This window comes from Fistularia commersonii, chromosome 17 (genome assembly GCF_037954325.1).
Source record: "Fistularia commersonii isolate RoL2024-O1a breed Wild chromosome 17, RoL_Fcom_v1.0, whole genome shotgun sequence".
Classification (NCBI taxonomy): domain Eukaryota; kingdom Metazoa; phylum Chordata; class Actinopteri; order Syngnathiformes; family Fistulariidae; genus Fistularia; species Fistularia commersonii.
Window position 1 is genome coordinate 5573898 of NC_141300.1, and position 21313 is coordinate 5595210.

A 21313-nucleotide genomic window follows, 5' to 3' on the forward strand; every position below is an offset into this window, starting at 1 on the left:
TGGACTTTGTACATGTCTAGACATTTGCTTGCCCACAGAATCCCTTGAACATCCACAGAGCGACAGGTCTGGCTTTTCACCGTGTATTTCATCAAAACAACGTTTGCTCCAAGGACTGCTTTGCATACCCTTTCATAGTAACCCTACACACACCAAAAGTGTCATGGACCTCCGTCGCTGCTAATTTCATGTCCGCACCAGAGTCAGGTCAGTCAAGCAGCCCTGCAGACATCCTGTGTGGTTACCAGAATAGCAAGTTTACAGTAAAGTTGTTGCTCAGGCTTTGGAAATGATACACGATGCAACACTGTTTCTTGTTCAGCAATCTAATGTGCTTCGTAGTTAAGATGATGCGATCACTTATCAGACATACAGACAATACATTGTCAATGAAAATATCAATGGTTTTATTATTTGAGTCACTCCTCCAAAATAAAATAAAATAATTTAACAAAAATAAAAGACTCATGACACACAGTGATCAGTATCCCATACATTATAAATATATAAATGAAAGATTTCTGGAATTCATTTTTTTTTTCAATTCAAACCCTGATCTAGAGCTGAAGCAGCTGCTGCTTTGACGCAACCCATTTTCATTTGCATAAAGTTAAACTGCTCACTGATGACAAAGGTGATAAACTCTATTCAGCTCTGTGAGTCTAAAGAAAGTGGGTTACCACTTTCTTTGGACTCACAGGGCGTAAAGCAAAATAAATGAAAACAATTCAAGTAAAACAAGATAAAATTAAATACAATATAAATAAAATAAAATAAAAAATGAAATAAGATAAAAAATGAAATAAGATAAAAAATGAAATAAAATAAAATAAATCTTAAAAAAAAATGGCAAAAACGCAAAAGTTTCAAGTCTCATTTTCAGAAAGTCAAAGCAGCTGACGTGTGGTTTCTCAAAGTCACGTGACAAGTTCATTTCCGCCTGAGGTCCCCTCGCTCGCGTACGTGTGTGTGCGTCTGTGTGTGTGCTTGTGTGTGTATATGTGTGTGTCAGTCACTTGATGATGAGAGGATGAACGACTAACGTTTGCCTTGGCAGCTCCCGCGCGTGGATTCTTTAGGAGGGACGCATTCCTTCGTCCGTGGTCAAGCTATGGCAAGAATGTGGGATGAGTCTTTCTCATTTATTTCCAGAGGACAGTCTGGGGGTGAAATGATGAAGCGGAGGGGTTGAGGAGGAGAAGAGGAGGAGGAGAAGAGGAGGAAAGGAGTGGCACCAACTCCACCGAACTTCCCGGAGTGACGCGCCGGGCCGCCGCTCCTCCCCCGTTAGTGGCGAGAAGACGGTCCACGGCGTCTCCCAGCCCTCTGGATGTAGTCAGTGTTTTACGACTTTTCTTGTAAGGACGACGAATAAAAAAAAAAAAAAAAAAACTTTTTGTTTTTATTTTTTTTTTCCCTCCCAGCGAAAGCAAAGTTTGGGCATGAGAGCGGTCAGCGCGTAGAAAAGTCTCGAAACTTTTTCTACCTTCGGTCATCATGCGGCCGCCGCTGAGCTCCATCTTCTTTCTGTGGACTCTGCTGGCGTTTTTTAAGGTAAACATGATTATTTTTATTTTTATTTCTGAATTTATCCTCCCCCCTCCTCTGTCCCGCAAGAGATACTCTTGAGCCCAATGAGAAAAGGGCGTCTCGTTTGAGTGATGGTGCTGCCGATGGCGGCTGCACCTGCTGGCCAGGTAACCGCAGCTGTGCAACTCTGCAAACCGCTGCAGGATTGTGAGAATGGGAGGCAAAGCCTGTTTTAAAGGTGTTATTTACGATTCAAAACAAATTGGAAGATGTTATATAGATGACAGTTTTGGTATTTTGTAAGATTATGGTTCAGGGACCCTGGCAAGGTGGAGGAAAATATCACTAACAGATTATTTATTTTAATGTAACCCTTTACTACAAGGCTAAGTGAATTAAAACATGATCATAAGGACGAAACCATCAACTAATAGTTAAATAATGAGACAAAAGTCATGAAGTGCTTGTATTTTAACAACTGTCATTGTGTGTACATAATTTACAAATAATGGTATATATTGTTGGACTTGGTTGGGTTGGTCAATGTCAGTGACGGCCTGACATGTTACATGATATTGCAACTTTTAGAAAAAGTTATTGTAAACGTTGATGGAAGGCAAAACTCTTTTTTACTTCCAAGACTGTCAGAAGTGCGAGGCATTGAACTAAGTCACATTTAAATGATATTTTCCGCAGTGGAAAAAGAAATTGGCTGCCACAAATGATCTAATTTAGCCATAACTGAAAATGTATTGACTGGAATTGTCATCTTTATTGTTACATGTCAATAAGAGACATTTGTTTTAAAGCTACGCAAAATCTGGTAGTGTTTCAATGAATTATCATTGAATGTTTATTGGCGTTAAAACTATTTAAACATTATCCGTATCCGGGCACAACAGAGAAAAGTACCTGATTACTTATTGTAATGTTTCAGATGTGGTTAAATTCCTTTTTTGATTGTTCTGGACTCTGTTCAGCTTCTGCTCAGGGTAATGAGAAAAGTTTACGTAATACATGGATTGGGGCATCCAACAGCCAAAGGCCTTACCTGTCCTCGTCCCGCTGGTCTTTCAGGAGAGAGAGGGAGAAACAAGGTGAAAGAAGTTGAGAATGGCATGTGTGTGGCCCAAACAACAGGTTCGGGAATGGAATGAGGTGTAGCTCAGTGTCCCTGTCCCAATGGCACCCATGTCTTGCAATGAGAGCACACACACACACACACACACACACACACACACACACACACACACACACACACACACACACACACACACACACACACACACACATACACATACACACACACACACTTTTATTCCTACATTTTGATGCACAATGTCAAATTGTGGATACACTTCCTGTGACAGAGCCTTTAGACTTCAGCATCATGAAACTGTTTGGCATAATTTCATCTATGGTGTAAAAGTGGCGGTTGGAAAAAAAACAACTAATTCGTGTTAGGAAAATAAACTGCTGTTAAAGAGGATGTGTGATGTTGCACATCCTCCACTACAATTCAGTGAATATTGGCATTGATACTTGTGATTTGGATCAACTACTCTCTTCTGTTGTATAAGGAATAGATAAAAGTGATTGTGTTCACTAGAATTGTTTTTATGTTTTTTCTCGATAACTGGCCACTTAAATGGATATTTCATTCTGTCATTTTTCGTATGAAATGTATCAATTTGACTCTAAAATCAACTTAATCTCAGAGATGCTCCGTTGTTCAATAAATGGTGATGTCTAGGTACAACGGGCTGAAAATGTACAAGCTTGAGAGTCAAAATGTTAGTTTATTTCTAGTATTCAATTGAATAAGTTGGTTTATTTAGAAAAATGCAGATAATACATCATATATAATCCTTCATTTGGGAATATTTTGACAGGGTACTGCAACCCCTAAAATGCTGTAAAAAGGGCCTGAAGAAATTTAACTAAGTTCTTGTTCCAAATAGCAGGTTTTATATACAGCCATTTTTAATTTCTAAAAACAACAGGAGCTGACTTTTATTGCTCTTGTGCCCTGCCGGGTTGTGTTGTATAATCTCAAATATTAAGATCTACATAACTCTGCAATGAAAGAAATACCAAATAAGAAATTGCCACAGATGGTAGTTATAACATTTCCGCTCAATAACTACCATCTGTGGCAATTTCCTTGCACCTTAGGGCAGATGTTTCACTAACTAGACATGGTTGATGAATGGGTAAGGAGCCATGAATGCATCCTCAGTGGGCACAGGAAATCTCAAGAATAGTACTAAAACAACTTATGGTACAACAAGATGAATTTAGATGGTGCCTTCAGTTGTGTTTCTTCGTCAAGATCAACAGCGGTTCGGCAGACAATCGAATGGTTGGTGGGAATGGCGATTGTGTGCGTTGTTTCTGTTGTGTTACACTCCTCTCATGTCATATTTCATGCTCGTAATGGTGTCCGCTAATAAAGTTACGATACATTTATTCATTTATCAATTAACATCCTTGACGGGCCAGGCAAAGATGGACTTACACGCGAAAGGTAATGAATTGTTACCTGACACAAGCGAAATACCTACCTGGTACTGAAATTACTTAGTGATGCTGTTAAAGTATCTTTTTTTTAATTGGTTTTATTATAATGTGACTCCTAACGGGAAAAGTTATTCACTGTGCCTTTAAATGCAGTTATGTAATGTCTCATTTTAAATACTCAGATAACGATGCGGTACATTTTTGATACGGAACGAAAGGCGTGATGCTCCATAATCTTTGATGAAGAGCGCACATGCTGAAACATGAGGCCACCGTGCACGCATGCAAATATGAATGTGCCAGCAGTAACACAGTTTACTGACTATGATGATCAGATATAACGTATAAAATTAGACAGTAAACGGTAGAGTTAAAAACAAATATATATGGTCTTTACTTAGATTGAAATTAAACATCCTGAAAATGGATTGGGAATAGGTTTTCCCAAAGCCAGCTCGCGGGACCCGTTTAGTTACAAAACCTGTTGCATACAAACCACCATTCACACGGGATAAGCTAATTTCAATGTGCGGATTGATTTGCTAAATGTTAAGCCTTGTTCAAACTTGAATTTTGTGTTGAGGTTCAAATGTGGACATTTAAAGTCACAGAATTAGAAGCTGGATGCTGAAGCACCTTTGCATCTGATAAAGAGGAGGAACAAAAATGTACAATGTTTCTGATAATCAAAGCTAAATTCAGTTGATGCTACATTTTCTCTCTTCTTTCTTTTTTACCAATATTTTCCAGTCATTTCTAAGAGATTTTTTTTTTTTTTTTTTTTTTTTTTTTTTTCAAAAGTTTAATTTTGGGCCAATTTTTCTGATCTATAATCTCGTATCGATCACACATCTTAAAACATTAGCAATATTTCTTGTTAAAGTGTTGTAACAGCAACCTCAGATTTGAAAAAAAAAAATGCAACTGAGGAAGTTGAACTAGAAATAGGGAAATGGTTAGCTTCCTTGATAGGAACACATTTGCATACAGTCAATAACCCCACAGTATTTCTTTTGTTAAAAAGTCAATAATTCACCCACCTGAAGTTTTAAACTTCTTTATTTGACCGAGCGAACATATCTGAGGCCAATGATGACTGTGACGTGGTTACGAGTCTGCATCAAAAAGTATGTCATTGTTCATCATGTTCGCAGTGTGACTGCTCAAGCACATCATTTACATTAATCTACCAAATACATAAACTGCTTGACAGAGGTCCATTCTTTCACTTTGGGTTTGCTTTTATGCTGAAGAAGTGTCAGTATCTCTTTATTAGACCCACATTTTTCAGCCGATTGTTGTTAGACAAGGCCTTGGTTTAAAATTAGGAGGTTGACAAAAGGCATCAAATCACGATGTTTCAGCTGATTTGTCATTGAAAAAAGTCATTGTTTTGTAACATGGTGTGCAAACATTAATGGTTATTAGTACAGTATCATGTTGAACTGACAACAGTTGTATCCGTGTATTAGACTTAATATAAATCTATGTATCCATATCACAATTTTCTACCTCAAATTATATTGCCATGGAAAAGGTTTCATGAGGGTCTGACATTTTCTCATCATAACAAAAGACTCTGCATAAGTAGCTTGTGGTATCATTACATAACTTTACCTTATCCATCAATATGGTGGAAATTATGGGATGGTTTCTCTGTTCATGTTAAGTCTACTACAGGGTGTGTGTCTGGATCAGTTTCTTCCAAGACTGAATACACAATGCAACCAGTGTCCTCCCGTCAGATCGGACATTTATGACTGACTGGATCTTTCCTGAATTCATTACAGCTCCAGATGAATATTTCCCTCTCATTCTGGATTTGAAAAGAAAGAAAAAACAACTTGTTGTCCAACTTATCCATGATGCTTCACTGCCACACAAGTTTCCAAGAATTAAAAACAAACATATTTTATTTATCCCTCAATAAATGACTTTACTTATGTCGCAGTTGCATCACTTTAAGTCAGACTGAAAATGTTGGAATTTGAAAATGTTGCAATTATAAAGATAAGTTCACTTAAGTTTTTCAAATCAGTATAAGTTTATTCTTCATTTGAATAAAAACAACAAACTTTGAACTTTGTAGAATCAAAATTCAAGTCAAGTATGTCGCTCCTCTTTGTCACGGATTTGTTCTAAAAATGACATCAATGCAGTGTTTACTTACACGAGAGCATTTTCTTAGTTGAGGGAACCTTTTATGCCAATTCTTCACCATGCAAAACATGGCTAATCGATTTGTGATGGCACTAAGAATAAAACAAGTGATTTATGTGTGGTTTGTTAGGCCTGGTGCAAAGAAAGTGCGTGCAAACAGGCTGGACATTTAGTCACTAATGACCCAGGAAAAGTACAACACTTTGCATGAGTTTATCGTGCTGTGGAGCCTTTCTCTTTTCCCCTGTACAGCCATTTCGCTCTTGATCTGAAGCCTAAATTCTCACAACAGACTTGGGTGGTTGGGACGTTGCTATCAGTGGGGAACATCAGTGAACAAGGAAATGGCACATTTTCTAACACTTACAAGATTGGCCTGTATTTAAACACTAATGAGGAATGTTCCAAATCAAACTCGTCTTTTGTCTTTGAGATATTCTCATACAAATTCAAGAAACCCTTAATAAGTTCATGACGTCCGGAGGACTCATAAATATACAGCTTCCCTATCAAAAACGTATTTGTCTCACTTCATCTAAATTAAGAATGCATTAGCCTCATTGCGTCTTGTTTTACATTATTGGCCTGTTCTATGCAAAAGTCACAGATCAAGTCATGCTTTGTGGAGTACTCCAGCCAGCGCCCACTCACCATACAACTGGATAAGGACAGTTTCAAATTAACATCCCAAAACATGTTGCTGTTGAAGGTTCTGCTAGTGAATCCCAACAGAAGAGTCCCAGTTCCTCAGTCCATGGAAATGAAATAGTAGCTTCTCATCTCAAAGGCCTCAAAGGCCTTATTGTCAGCAACTGGCTATCATTTTAACATTAGCCCCTGAGCATTTCAATGGCTAAGCAAGGCTGTGGGGATACGAAATTCTCTTCTTTTTTCCTTGTTTCACTCAGTCATGTCCGTCCACATCCATTTATGTCTTGCTTGCCCAGGCTTATGACATCCAGTAAAGGTATGTCTGTCCTCTAACTTCTTGTGTGTATTTTGTTGTCAGTGTAGCTACATGGATACGTTGGGCCCTAGTAAGAAAACGCTTAATAGATTATCAAATACTTCGGCATATTCTTTTCATATTGTCCCAGAAATGAATAGCTCAACCCTTTGGTGACCCCTTCTTTCTGCAGAGCGCCATCATCTGTTTAAAAATCACATTGTATTCAAAGAACAGAATTTCTTTCATTTTGAAAGAGAAAGCTGTAGCGAAGCGAGTAGGAGGTCGACAGCAACTCTTTTCAGAATGAATTCTAAATGCTGTCTCGTCAGAAAACGCTTTAGGCTCAAGCAGTAGAGTTCTCCCTTGTGACAGGAGAAATCTGCTAGGATTGAACGCCTGTCTTCGATTTCGTAACCTAACATGGAGAAGTTATGTGATGTTATACTCTGTTGAAATATGTCGGGTTTTTTTTAACTGTGGTCACTTATTTTACTTGTGTGTGTGTGTGCTTCTAGGATATCAAATTTGAAAAGCATTGGTTTTGTTTATTGGGTTTTGGTTCATAATTTACACGTTTGAACAGACTTAAATGTCACAAGTTTGACTGACCCTCTCATGTGAAAGTAGCTTAACGCTTGCAGCTTGCAGTTTTCAAATGCTCAATAAATGAAAGGCAGGACGGGCCATGTTGTACAAGTGAGTACTGTGGATGCTGGTGTAGCTTAGGTGAAAGGCAGATGTTATAGGCATCGCACACACGTACAGATCAGTGATGGAAAAAAAACAATTTAGAAGATAGAGTGATGGTCATACGGATTCTTGGCAGACAAGATGGAACCTGCCCCTGACTACCTTGGAGAACTCATAAAATGTTGGAGCAACTCGACTTTCTTTTTTATTTTTGTCCTTTTTTCCAAAACAGTTCTAATAGACTTACATGATAACAAAACAAATAAGCAACGCACCTGAAGAAGTCCAGCTGCTAGAAGAGATTTAACAATGAAAAACATGATCGGGATGAATAAGATCCTTCATAAACATCCAGGGGATCTGTTTTGCAACTTGACATTAATGTTTGTTTTTTTTATGGGAAATACACAAAACTAAAAGTAAAGCTGCCTGTTAGGAACTTGTCAGAACTCTAAGCTGCCTTGGAGTATAGAAGACATTTCTGGAGCCACCTGGGAGGTATATGACCAGTTATCTGAATCCGAGATGGCTTACTTCTTCTTCGTCTTTGTCCCACAACACTGAGGCATAACATCAAGAGTGAAGACAAACACATGGTCAGGAATGATTAATTACCTGGTATAACCTTTCCTTGTCTGCCTAGGTTATGCTTAGCCATTTCCCACTTCTGTTACCAACATTGCCATACAGTTCCTCCTCCACTTGGACTAGTATCATTGATACAGGATATTTTCTCTCAGATGGAGTATTCAGAAAAAAAAAGTTTCCTTAATCGGATGTCAGAATGGAGGTGATATTTTCGGTTTGATGCCTTGTATGAACTATGTGTTGTGGACTGAAATTGTCGGGTTTACATGGAGGATGATTCTTTTGTTCTGCCACCAGGAACATCATTAAGATGGTACAGGCAGTATCCTATTTGTAGGAAACATGTTCTCTGGATCTTGCTGGAGTAGGTGGGGCTTTTCCATGAAGCTCTGACCTCCTCCGAGAGCCCTGGCTGCACAGAGAGAAGTTGATCTGTAGGACAATTTGCTTTGAGTACTTTCTCCACCCTCTAGGAGGAGTGAGAGGCCCTCATCATGCCCACCACGGGATCTTGGGCCTCTCTGTCGCACATGTCTTATATATCCATGCTGGTTTAGGGTTGCTGGCCTCCTCATGGCCTCTAGCAGTTTAGACATTAACTTATCTTGGGTGTAAAGGGACGAAAAAAGGAATCATTCGCTTCATCCAGTTTAAAGGCTCCTTACTTGCCTATTCCTCCTCATCATAATCCAGCAGATTACGGGCCTTCTGTGAGGAGCTGATTCATAATTCCTCTCAAGTTTAGACAAATTATTATCCCGCAGTTAGGGATGATGGTTTCTAGTCTAAACCATCGTCAAAGCAGAATCTCTGCAGACTGATATTTTAATATGTGGATAGTGACAAAAATTATGTTCAGTTTTTTTATATATTCATGAAGTCATTCCTACTACATGGTTCATCTGTCATAATGTGGCAGTTCGTGAGTCCTTGACGTTAAACACTTGAACATAAAGTCTTCTCTGCCAAATTGTCATAAATGGAGGTTAGAAAAAAACCCTGACTTGCTCCTTCTATGGGAATTTCTGTTGCAGCGCAGGAGAAAAGCCTTGCTTGCCTGTAGTCGCATCACCTCCAAAACAAAATATGTAAAGTGACCAAGTGAGTCTCAGACAGCCAATCCAATGTGTGCTCAGCTTTAGCCCCTGGGAAATCACCATATCAATGCATTAGCAACAGGTGTTGGAGAAGGGAGACAACAGATTTTTTTCTCACTAAAGTTTCCTTAAAGGTTGAAGTCTTGCACACTTTTTTTTTTTCCATCCAAGAGTGTTGGGGGACGTTCACATGTCACAAACCAGGCTGATCACACTACTCGCCACCATCAAAAAGTGGACCCGGCTCTTTCATGTTGATCCCCTTGTCTGGGAAGCTGTAAATGCTTGTGCTCTGCTCTCAGATGGCAATCTACTGAGTGTAGTTTGCCAGTCTGCAGAGCTGGAGACAGTCACTGTCACTACGTCGCAGATTTCCATATGCTCAGATGTGACCGGTGATAGTGGGAGTTGGAATTTTGCTGTGGGAGGATGATACCTGATACAAACATACTCAAAGTGAGCCGGGACCTTTAAAGAGGCGGACGATATTTTTAGACATAGCTTTTGTCTTTGTTTTATAATACATATTCATGTAATATTCCTCAAAAGGATGCTCACAACGAAATTTCTTGTTAGGATTAACAGACATGTTTTTTGTAATTATTTTTTGATTTTTTTTGGAAGTCACAGAATATGAACAAACGAATTGTCAAAAACACACCTGAAGGCTTCATCAACATGGACAGAAAGATATAACTGTAAATTTAGGCAAGTAATAGTTGAAATAATTTAGTTTTCTTTTAATTTCTTTTGTGTTTGTTTACATGGACCATGTAAACAAACAAAGCTAGTTTTGTGCATTAATACATTTAGCCTTTGGCTTAAGTATTTATTGCTTTCTCAGAGATAGATAGATACAGATAGATACAGAGATGTAAATACATTTGATTTATGAGGCTCATAAGCTGTTGGTAGAGTGGGTATCCCACTAATTGGAAGGTTGTTGGGTCTATTCCTGACACCCTGCATGTTGAAGCGTCACCAGGCCAGACACTGATCCCCAAATAGCTCAGGATGGCCCGGCTAATGCCTGCATGGCAGCTCTGCTGCTATCGGCATGTCACTGTGTGTGACTGGGTGAATGACATCTTGTGTGAAGGGCTTTCAAACTGCAAGATGTGAAACCGCTGTTTAAGTTGAGACCAAAAAGTTTCAAAAGTGTTTTTTAGGTGGTATTGCATTTTTTTTCTATATAACAGGCTATAGTCCACATATATTCATATTTTTCCATTTTTCATGATCAGTACAGATATGTACATATGTGAAGTATTTATATGCCTCTACTACTTGTTCATTTTTGAAACAGTATCCTAAATATTTATTGTAGGACTTTTTTCTTTTCTTAAATTCAGTTTCATTAGTTTATTTTCGATTCTTGATTTCTTTAACAGGAATCTCTACATACAAGAGGGGAAAAAAAGAAAAGCCTTAGAATTCCCCTTTTAGTGAATCCGGACAGTTCACATTTGACAAGTGTGGATTTATTGTCCCATGTCGCGTGGCTCTTTTCTTCCTTAATTTGACCTCAATGAGCTCAGGTGATGAAGTAGGTAAGGCAATATAAATTTCTTTATGGCGTTAAGATCTGTTATCTGGGGTCTTTGGGTGGGTGCAGGAAGTCATGTTAGAACAGGAACAATGAGTGAGAGAAACATCTGAGGCAATGAACTTAAAATAGAAGACCAGCAGGGCAACCCAGTGAGAGTTATAGTTTATGTACGTCTGCTCATATTCACACTTAAACATGAATCTTCACCTGGTTTCTTTATAAATCATGTTTAAAGAAGAAGCAGGTAACACCCACTCAAATATGCACGCACACACAAACACACACTCAAATAGTATGTATTTGTAAATGGAGTCAAAGAAATCATAAGAAAAACATAGTTATCAATTTAGAGACTTTTAGACTAAAAGCATATATAATTATATATGCTTATTATAATTATTTTTATAATTATTTCATAAATGTTCACCTGAAAAAGTAAGAGCGCTTGTGTGCTTTGACCACTCAAAATATTCTTTAAATTTAAAGAAACAAGACACACAAGGGAAAAAGGAACAAAGTGTAAAACAGTGTTTCTTGAACCTGACAGCAGAAATAGCGTCCAGGCGGTTTAGTGACGCTTACAACCTAAAACATATGAGAAACATGGAACGAGCTGTGATCAGCTGGTCATCAAATCATTGTCTGCACTACATTTAGTTTTAAGCATGTACTTCACCGCTCCACATGACTTGCATGTGTTCATCTGCTGGGATTTTCAGTCCCTTCAGGGAAGCTCTAGATGTTTTTTTCTGATGAGTCATGTATGTGCTGATCAAGACAGTTATAACACTTGGTTGCATTTTGAATTTCAGGTCAAAAAGAGGTGGCCGAAAATTAAATATTTCACTAGCGTGTTAAAATAAATCTTAATGCTTATCTAAACTGTGTTTGTATAAGTGGGTATTTGGCTTTACACACAAACACACATTTATATAATTTATGCACTCACACATCCATTTTAAGAAAAGTGGAACTTCAGTCTTTATCTGTGAAAACAGATGAAGTGGAGGTTGAGATGCCAGCACATACACAGAGAAGAGCAGTCTATACTGAACAGGATAATCGGCATGCTAATACAATTTGCGGCGAGTGGAATCTTCTTTTGCCAACAAGTAAGTCAACAGGGGCGCAACCATCCATCCTTCATCAATTCATGTTTGGGGAATTTAAAGGGCAGCAGTCACGTGGAATTATTTTGTTCTGTACATTATTATTATTATGTCCCTCCTTATCAGATCCTGAGGAGCGAGGGTTGAGTGGGCTGAGAAAACAGCCTTTAAGGTGATTTCTGAATTGTTTTGGGGGTTTCGGTGTTATTAGGGAGGAAGGAACTGGTGCGTTATCAGGACGCAAGCAGCAGAGACAGACTGGGAGGAATGAGAGGGAATTAAGAGTGGCAGGCTGGGTTGATGTAATGTTTATGTAGTGGTCAGTACAGCCATTTCCTCCTATTCCTGCAGACAGGATTAGTCAAAGGGCACCGATACGATAGACGGGGCAGGAGGGTCAACGGCTGAGTGTCTGCCAAGTTGTTGCACAATGAATATTAAATATTGTTCTTTGAGCTGGAGTACAAGACTAAACTCTGGCTGTACCGCATGCCCTGAATTTACATTTAAGGACCATCTTTGAAACATCTTGGCATTAAGAACTTCGCAAAAATTAATTGGCTCTCACTTGGCGACACAGGGGCAGCAACCGAGGAAGAAGGAAATGTGTCCACATGGATGGCTCTCCCTGTGGATTCGTAAAAATGTGACCCGAAGTGTTTCTAGGCCAGTAATCCCCAAATGGGATTTTCAAGCTTGGGTTATTTCTTCTCTCAGTTGATGCCAAAGCAAAATGGCTGAAGATGTTGTTTTGTTTATGCAGTTGCGAGAAGAAGCGAGTCCAGTGAAATAAAACATGCCGCGGTCACAGCCCAGTCATGTCCACCGAAGGCAATTAATATGAATATTTGTATTACAACACAAGATTGTCTCAAAAAAGAGAAATATTAGTAAAATTACACATGTTATGTATTATTTCATTGAGTGGAGCTGGAGGTTTGACAGCCTGTTATTGATTCTGACATTATTTAGTTGAATGAGGGCTGATTTAGATAACTCAGCCATCAATGGAGATCTGTCTGAGTTTCACTAGCAGCAATTGAGACATAAATCACTTTCATAACAGTATCTGTATTGGCTACTATGCTGATAAAAATTAAATAAACATTTTCACTGCGATGTTACGCCAAATCCTTTTCATTGACAAACTTTTGCCAGCCTTTTCTCTAAAATGAGAATAAAAAAGGATCAGTTTGCTGTGTCTTTTAGGCACTGACAGAAAAGGGAACTTGGAGCATCTTAATATTACTCTGTTAAATATGAGAGGAAAAAGTCCCTTCAAAAGACGATTGCTGGTTGGTACTGAATTATGATGAATGTTTAGAACTATATCTACTTGTTTTTATTTAATACCAAAATATACCTTGTTAATTTTACAGAATAAATACTCAAATAAAATATATGTATAAATGTACGCAATTGTCCAAAAGTCAGATGTTACATGACACAGCCAGCGGAGAAGACGGGTGGTTATTGTCTTTTTACCTTTGTTTTTTCAGTGTCTTTGCTCAATTTGCAGTCCCTGTGAGTTCTCTTTTATACATGAAACCTTACTATTTGATGTCATTTTACAAATGGGTAATGCAACAGTTACACACAAAACACATATATACACACACACACACACACACACACTCACACACACACAGTCCTACTCTTTCCGTTAAATACATCAGATATTCTATATTCCTGCCCGTTGCATGCATTTCTGGCTGTAAAGAGTCTCTTAACAACTCAGAATCCTTGATGCACCTTGTACTTCACAAAGAACGGAGTCCCGGAGGGAAGGCAGGAAGGGCAGGGTCACCGCGGTGAAAAACTGAGGAAATGTTAAGGAGAGGACACCGGTCTCAGGGGACGGGTGGGAGAGACAGTATTGACCCTTTCAATCCTTTGTTCCATTCAAAATATGTAATTTAGATATGCTTTGTCAGTGTATTAAGTCAAATAAAGCAATGAAAATACAATGTATGACTGAGATAATACTGTGGTCAATCAGTAAAGTAAGTCATATTTCAAACAATCAAGTCCCTCTGGTCAGCTCTGACAAGTATATGGAGATGTTCTGCGCCCTTTGTGGTATTGTTTATTGTTATAATGAGGATGGTTTTATATTTAGTCAAATGTTCAGTCAAAAAACTACTTTTTCCCTTCACATGATAGTTACATTTATCAGTATAAAAGACTGTGGGTTAATGGAATCGGGCCATTTCAAATCCATTATAGATAATGGATTAGGTAACAGTAGAACATCTATCTGACAGTCATATATACTCGGCTACAAATCTTTGTCAGCCACATATTATCGTGTTGCGTATGTGTAAATTAAAATGGGACTTTTGTCTGTATTTTACACCCTTTGGTTCCCCTGCCATGAGCGACAGCCTCCATAAGGATACCGCAGGCATCTTCTTAACTGAAGTACATTTCATCCACATCCCACCCAGATTATTTTCCTGTGATGCCTATCCTCTCTCTGTTAGACATTGTCAATGATTTGCCTCTTGTGTGATTATTTTCAGGTTCAGAGCAGGGAGGAGGTCGATGTCACTTTAACCAATGACGTCAAATGTTTATCTATGCAGTAGGCAAGGCAGTAGGTCTGAGTGACTCTTAGTTTTTTAAATAAGTCATTTGAAATCAGAACTGTATTCAGTCGTGACTGAGGATGATGGTCGTGACTTTAACAGATTAGAAAGTGGCAGGTGGTTGACATGGAGTTGTAAGATAATTTGTTCTGTCATTCGTTGTGTGGAGAGTCAGGCATCAGTTAACTGTAATCGTGTGATAAGGAATTTCTACATTTCAATTTTTAATCCAACCTGAGGACATACGCTTATTAACAGGGTTCACTTCCTTGTTTTAAAATGTTCAGTTCGGCTCCGTCACAAGGTTTCTTTATTCCTGTATGAAGAAGGTTCTGATAATAGTTACAGAAAAGGATGCGCCACAAATTAAAATGTAAATTATGTTTAAGCATCTGACTTTAAATTCAGTGTTTTGCTGATTTTTGGAAGATGCAACAGCAAAATAAAATATAATTCCGACGCAGTCTATACTTACATCTAAATAACTAATATCTAATATCTAATATCTTGAACAAATATAACCTTGTATAGCCTCTGGAACACAATGCCTCTCAAATTTCCAAAACATTTTATACTTGCAGTTAATAATTGCTGCTCAGTTACATTGAGTTACTCTTTAATTCTTTAGTTAACTCTTGCGGGGCAGCGTGGCGCAGGAGGTAGAGCAATTGTCTTGGGAACCGAACATTCCTGGTTGAATTCGGGCTCCTGCTAGTGTGTCGAAGTGTTGTTGAGCAGGACTCTGAACCCGTAACTGCTCCCCTGGCGCTGGTAGACGGCAGCCTACTGCTTGCGGTTCATCCATGATGGGTTCAAAATAGAGATCAAAATTCCCAATGAGGGATTCATAAAGGATATATTATTATTACTACTCGAAGCTAAGGACCAGTTGTATAGTTATTCAAGGAAGTACCAAATAACATATGATACCACTTTCATAATGATCAAGTAGACTATTTCTTATGACTTCAAAAATATTTTATACAGTCCCAATGCAGTATTTTCTCATTTCAATTTTGTTGTGGCTTGAAACAGTCTAAATGCCTGAATATTGCAAGTACCAAGCAGACCTGTTATTAAAACAATAAATTAAAAGAAAAACTAGAAAACAGGATGTGAGTCAGCTGATATTAATGACTGGTTATATATCCTTTTTGCCGTATATGTACTGTTCATCATTTAAATGTGAAACCTGATTAGATTGTAATATTTACTTCATTGTTTCGACAATGATTTTGATATGTTGAATGTCAGATGCAATATCAGAGTTTAATCAGAATTACTAATACAGGTGACAGCTGGTGTTTGGTATTGTAATTGATGTATTGTAGTTGTTATTTGATCAATGTATGATGTTTCCTTTAGTCAACCTGATTTCCATTTTGAAGAAGGAAAAATGCACGTCAAGTCTTTAAACTGACAATAGATGCAAAAACAATGCCTGGCACAGCTGGTTGTTTTAGACATTTCAACAGTATTATGTGTTGAAATTGCAACGTACTTACCTAGTACCATGTATATTAAACACACCGTACTTCCACTTCTCATGTCAACAATACAGTATATAAGATATGCACTCATTTGTCATGATATGAACTTCTCACGTCAAATTTCGGCTGAAAAAGTCTAGTTTGGGTTGGGCTCTTGCTCTGCAGTGCCAGTCCAACCATTGCCATTTAAATAATTGGATAATATTTAACCATAGTTTTGGCTCCGACCAATGATTCTTTGTTTTTTATAATCTCCAAGATAAAGAAAAAATGACCTTGGAAGCGCAATACCTAATACCATAAAGTATGTGATTCATGAAATAACTTGAAATATACCATGCCCACTGATGTTCTCCATTGATAGAGATTTCGCTTTGAGTTTCTGCGGAGGTCCTTTCTAACCCAGTGCTGCCCTCTGCTGCTGCAAGTTGTTTTACTAATCTATTCACTTTTTTTTTCGTCAGAACTCCCAAGCAGAATTATCCTGTGAGTACACACTTATTTCATGCAACACCTTTATGTTCATTTTCTCCCAAGTATTCACATGTAATTTCATCATTCCTATAAGTAATCAATTCTACTATGTCCTTTACTTGGTCTTCACCCATCTGATAGCTGAGTTATGCAGAAATGAAACAGAAGTCATAACTACAACAACAACATCTGTATCACTGCCAAACTGCTTTCTATCAAGCGAAAACTTCTCGGGAAATGGTTCACTCACTGGTCTGGTTCCTGGGGTCGTCTATCCGATCCTCCTGAAATGCTTGAATTGCAGCAAAGATGTCACAACCAGTAAGTTTGTCCATTTTTTATAAATCAATCATGTATTGCTAGAAAAGCTAGAAAGCCTAAACGACATGTGCCCTTCCCCTGCAGTTCACTTTACATCAGTAACCATCATTTTTCACTTCATCAGTTACTTGAAAATTATGAATATGCACAGAAACATTGACCACAATCATAAGTTGTCCTGTTTCTGGAATGTAATTGACTGTGACCTGCTAAATGGTTGCTAAATACATTTAACCCGCTCAATTACTTGCACATTATCATTAACCTTTTGTCAGCCAACGATTTGTTTATGTTTTTACCTCCTCATTCTTTGGTTGTCCTGCTCTCAGAGCCTGAAGCAGTAACAAATATAACTGTCAAAGAAATCACAACTTCGTCTGTGCTTCTGGCCTGGACTGAAGTGAGGGGCAGGAGATCCTTCTATATTGTCCAGTGGTCTAACAAGACATTAAATGTGAATAAGACACATGAAAACATCACTGGGTTGACCGAGGGGATGCAGTACAATTTTACAGTCACTGCAGTGGCAGAGGATAATGAAACACGAGGAGAGGGAAAGACAGTTTCACTGTTTACAGGTAAGGCAGTAAAGGTAATAGTCTCGCGTACATTTGATATCATATCCTGCTATTGTGTTAGAGTTCCCTTTCAGTGTGCAGTTGAAGTTTCTTTATATGATATTCTGCTATGAAGATTTGATTTGCGTGGGTGATGTAATGAGCTTTTGTGAAATTTCAATCGTTTACTTTGCTCAAAGTCCCCTCAGGTTGTATATTCAATAAAAATCATGATCCCTGAAGTTCAAACATTCATTGGATCTTTTCCATTCCCCTCCTTCAGCACCAGGTGTAATTCAGGACCTTAAAGTGGACGCTTACAACACCACTAACATCTTACTGAGTTGGAGCCCTCCTAACAGCAGAGTTACTGGTTACGACCTGACGTGGCACAATGGTGGCACAGCAGAGGTCATGCACACGGACAACACTTTCGCTGTGCTGTCTGACTTGATCCCCGGCACACGTTACTGTATCTCAGTTGTTTCTGTTGTGGAGGATGACACAAAAGGAGAGGCTTACACCTTCTGCTCAACAACAAGTAGGTAGTCTACAAGTAAAATTGCGCATTTGCGTTTTTTTTTATTTAGAGACAATTGGTTTGAGTCATATTTTAGGTCAGAAATGCCAACATTTAATGTCAAGTAATATAATTCATCAAATTTGAATATTTCCTGCTTTGTTTAGTTTTCTTATGAGATTGGGTATCTGTGAGGATGCCCGCTGGGCTTTGAGAAACAATGACTAGCAAAATTGCTATCTTTATTTATTCTCCATTGACAGGGCCTGCAAAGGTTGAGAATCTCCACACTGAAGTCACAACTTCATCTATTTCTCTGATTTGGGAGAAACCGGAGGGCAATGCCTCCGGGTATATACTTAATTGGACTGGAGAGAGAAATGGAACCAATAGCACCACTTCAACCACTTTTGACATAAATGATCTAATCCCTGGAGTCCAGTATAACATCACTGTGGCTGCTTTTGTGGCAAATGTTTCCAATGAAGGGGAAATAACACACAAAAGCACCTTCACAAGTAAGTTCATCCTTTTTTGGGGGGTTTCTATTGTTTTATATTGATGGAAACAAATGATTAGCAACCCAAAATGAAGATGAGGAACAGAAATTTGAATTATACCAACAACAGCCAAAAATTTTAAAAAACAAACAAACCAACAAAGAATAATGATAACTTAAAAACATTTACATGGTCTAGAATGCATTTATTGCAATTAAGGTGCCTGGATAAGAAACATCGATTGATTTTTTTGTATTCATCACTCATTCACTGTGTTGGTTTATTCATTTTTTCTTCATTTGCAAATTTAGAGTTACTGGGACAGTGAACTCTATTGAAGATTTCTGTAAAGTGCCAGTATTTGTTAGTTGGCTTATTTTCAACACTGTCCCCGGGCAGGTGTAATACACATTTAATTCCCATCAACATTGTACATACTACAGGGCAAACTTTATAAAAGCCCAAAAAAGGGTAGGAAGGGTAATTCATTGAGCCCCCCTGTGGCTATAACCCAGAAATGCAATTAGGACCTGGTCTACGGTTAATTTTGTGTATGAACACATACTTCTAAAGTGAATTTTATTAATTTTTACCCTTTTGTCTTTCATGTCACAAGTTATTTCCAGACTCTCATTGTATAAACAGACTTATAAGATAATTTCAGATGTGAGACAACTGTTCTTTTCCCATTGTACAGGGCCGGCAAAGCCGCAGATCATTACTGGCTCTGCAGATTCTACTAGCCTGAACATTACGTGGAAGTTGTCTGCGGGTCGTGCCAATCACTTTGTGGTGAATATCTCAAATGAGGAGAAGGAAGATTTTAAAAGTGACACAACAACAGCTACTACAGCTTATTTCAAGGATTTATATCCTGGGAAAATATATCAAATTGTGGTGACCGCTGTTGCTGGAAACTACCGGAACACATCTAACCTCACCTTTTCTGCCACACGTCAGTTACTTTCCTCACTTTACCTATTCTTATAATTCCATAGGTTCATTGTCAGACATAGTTTTTAAGTAATGTGTGAATATTAGTAGAAATCAGTAGCACTCACAAGACAATGTTATGATTATGGATAAGAACAATTTGTGAGTATTTGAAACTGATCTTAAGTATTTTTACCCCTCCCAGTGCCTGAACGTCCCGGCCTCCTCAGTATCAGTAACATTACAAACACTTCGCTTGTTCTTTACTGGACTCCCCCTGCTGGGATGGAGAATGACACACAGATCAGTTACTTGATTACTGGTTACGGGTCAACAGGCGATACAATCCAGAAGAACAGCAATGATACCAGCATAGAGCTGACCGGGCTTTCCTCAGGAACTTCATACAATTTCATAGTTCAAACAGTCGGACCCCAGAATTTAAGCAGCGTGCCGATCCATGGAACTGCATATACCAGTAGGTGCAACAATGCACATACTCTACTCTTCCAACTTTGAAAGCTGTTTATTCCTGATCATTTATTTATACCTATTATATTTATTTCCTACTATTTCTTTAATCTAGCCATCTACTTTTGCACCATATGTTATGTTATCATATTTTCATGTTTGTGGATGGTGAGATCACAGGGAGTGCAGATAAAAAAGGTAGACAATTTTAAATACCTTGTTGTGGGGTCATAAGTCCAGAATAATACTGAGTGTGGAAAAAAGATGATGAAAAGTGTTCAACATGGCTAATGTGTGATTAAAAGAATATCAATAAGAATAAAAGGAAAGGTGTATAAAACGGTGGTGAGACCAGCATTGTTTTATAGTTTAGAGACTGCAGCACCGAGGAAATTAAAGAAGGCAGAGCTGGAGGTAGCGGAGATGAAGATGTTTAGGTTGTCTTTGGTGAGGATGATGGATAAGATCAGGATTGAGTCCAACAGGCAGACAGTGCATGTTCAATGTTTTTGCGATAAGGTCAGAGGCCAGATTGGGATGGTTTGGACATGTACAGCGGAAGGATAGTGAATAGATTGGAAGATGGATGCTGAGGTTGGAGCTGCCTGGCAGAAGGCCGAATGGAAGAACAAAGAGGAGATTCATCGATGTTGTGAAGAAGCACGTGGGATTGGTTTGCGAGGGTGACGGGGATGCATAGAATAGTGTTGGATGGAGGTGGACGGTTCCCTGTGGAGCGGCGTCCACTGAAGGGCACTGCCAAAAGGAAAAGAAGTAGACAGAAAATCTTCTTAGATTCTTCACATCAATGATTTTGTGGTCTGTCAGGAACATTTACTTTGGGTCCCACTTGTATTTTATCTAATATGTATATGCTCTGTATGACTGCAATTAACAGTATATTATGTAACAACTAAAAGAAAATGTGTTTTTTACTCTTTTCCTCATTTATGGGTATGTATTCTTGTATTTGCAGTTCCAAACCCAGTCCTGAATCTTTTAGCTGACCCCTACAACACCACCACATTAAAAGTGACTTGGTCAGACCCAGAGGACGCCAAGCAGTATTACAAATACTTAGTTAATACATACAACACATCTGGTTCACTTGAGAATACAAGAACAGTGATGGCTAGCTACACTGACATCACCGACCTTCAGCCAGGAACTAGGTACGATATCACTGTTGAGACAATCGCAGCATACGGTAGTAGCTCGTCCGCCGTAAGGACATTCAACTATACAAGTAAGTATGAGTGTCCACACA

General features: G+C 38.5%; 1 protein-coding gene across 2 annotated transcripts in view; it reads left to right on the top strand.

Annotated features, from left to right (window-relative positions):
* Positions 1-987: 987 nt before the first annotated feature.
* LOC147224862 (receptor-type tyrosine-protein phosphatase eta-like) overlaps positions 988-21313 on the top strand; it is a 35605-nt gene continuing 15279 nt past the window's right edge. For both annotated transcript variants that reach the window (XM_086163677.1, XM_086163678.1), the window contains exons 1-9: positions 988-1554; positions 16735-16756; positions 16886-17065; positions 17395-17643; positions 17906-18163; positions 18406-18660; positions 19340-19597; positions 19781-20053; positions 21023-21292. In XM_086163677.1, the coding sequence (XP_086019803.1) occupies positions 1498-1554; positions 16735-16756; positions 16886-17065; positions 17395-17643; positions 17906-18163; positions 18406-18660; positions 19340-19597; positions 19781-20053; positions 21023-21292 (1822 nt within the window). In that variant the 5' untranslated portion in view covers positions 988-1497. The remainder of the gene's footprint in view (positions 1555-16734; positions 16757-16885; positions 17066-17394; positions 17644-17905; positions 18164-18405; positions 18661-19339; positions 19598-19780; positions 20054-21022; positions 21293-21313) is intronic.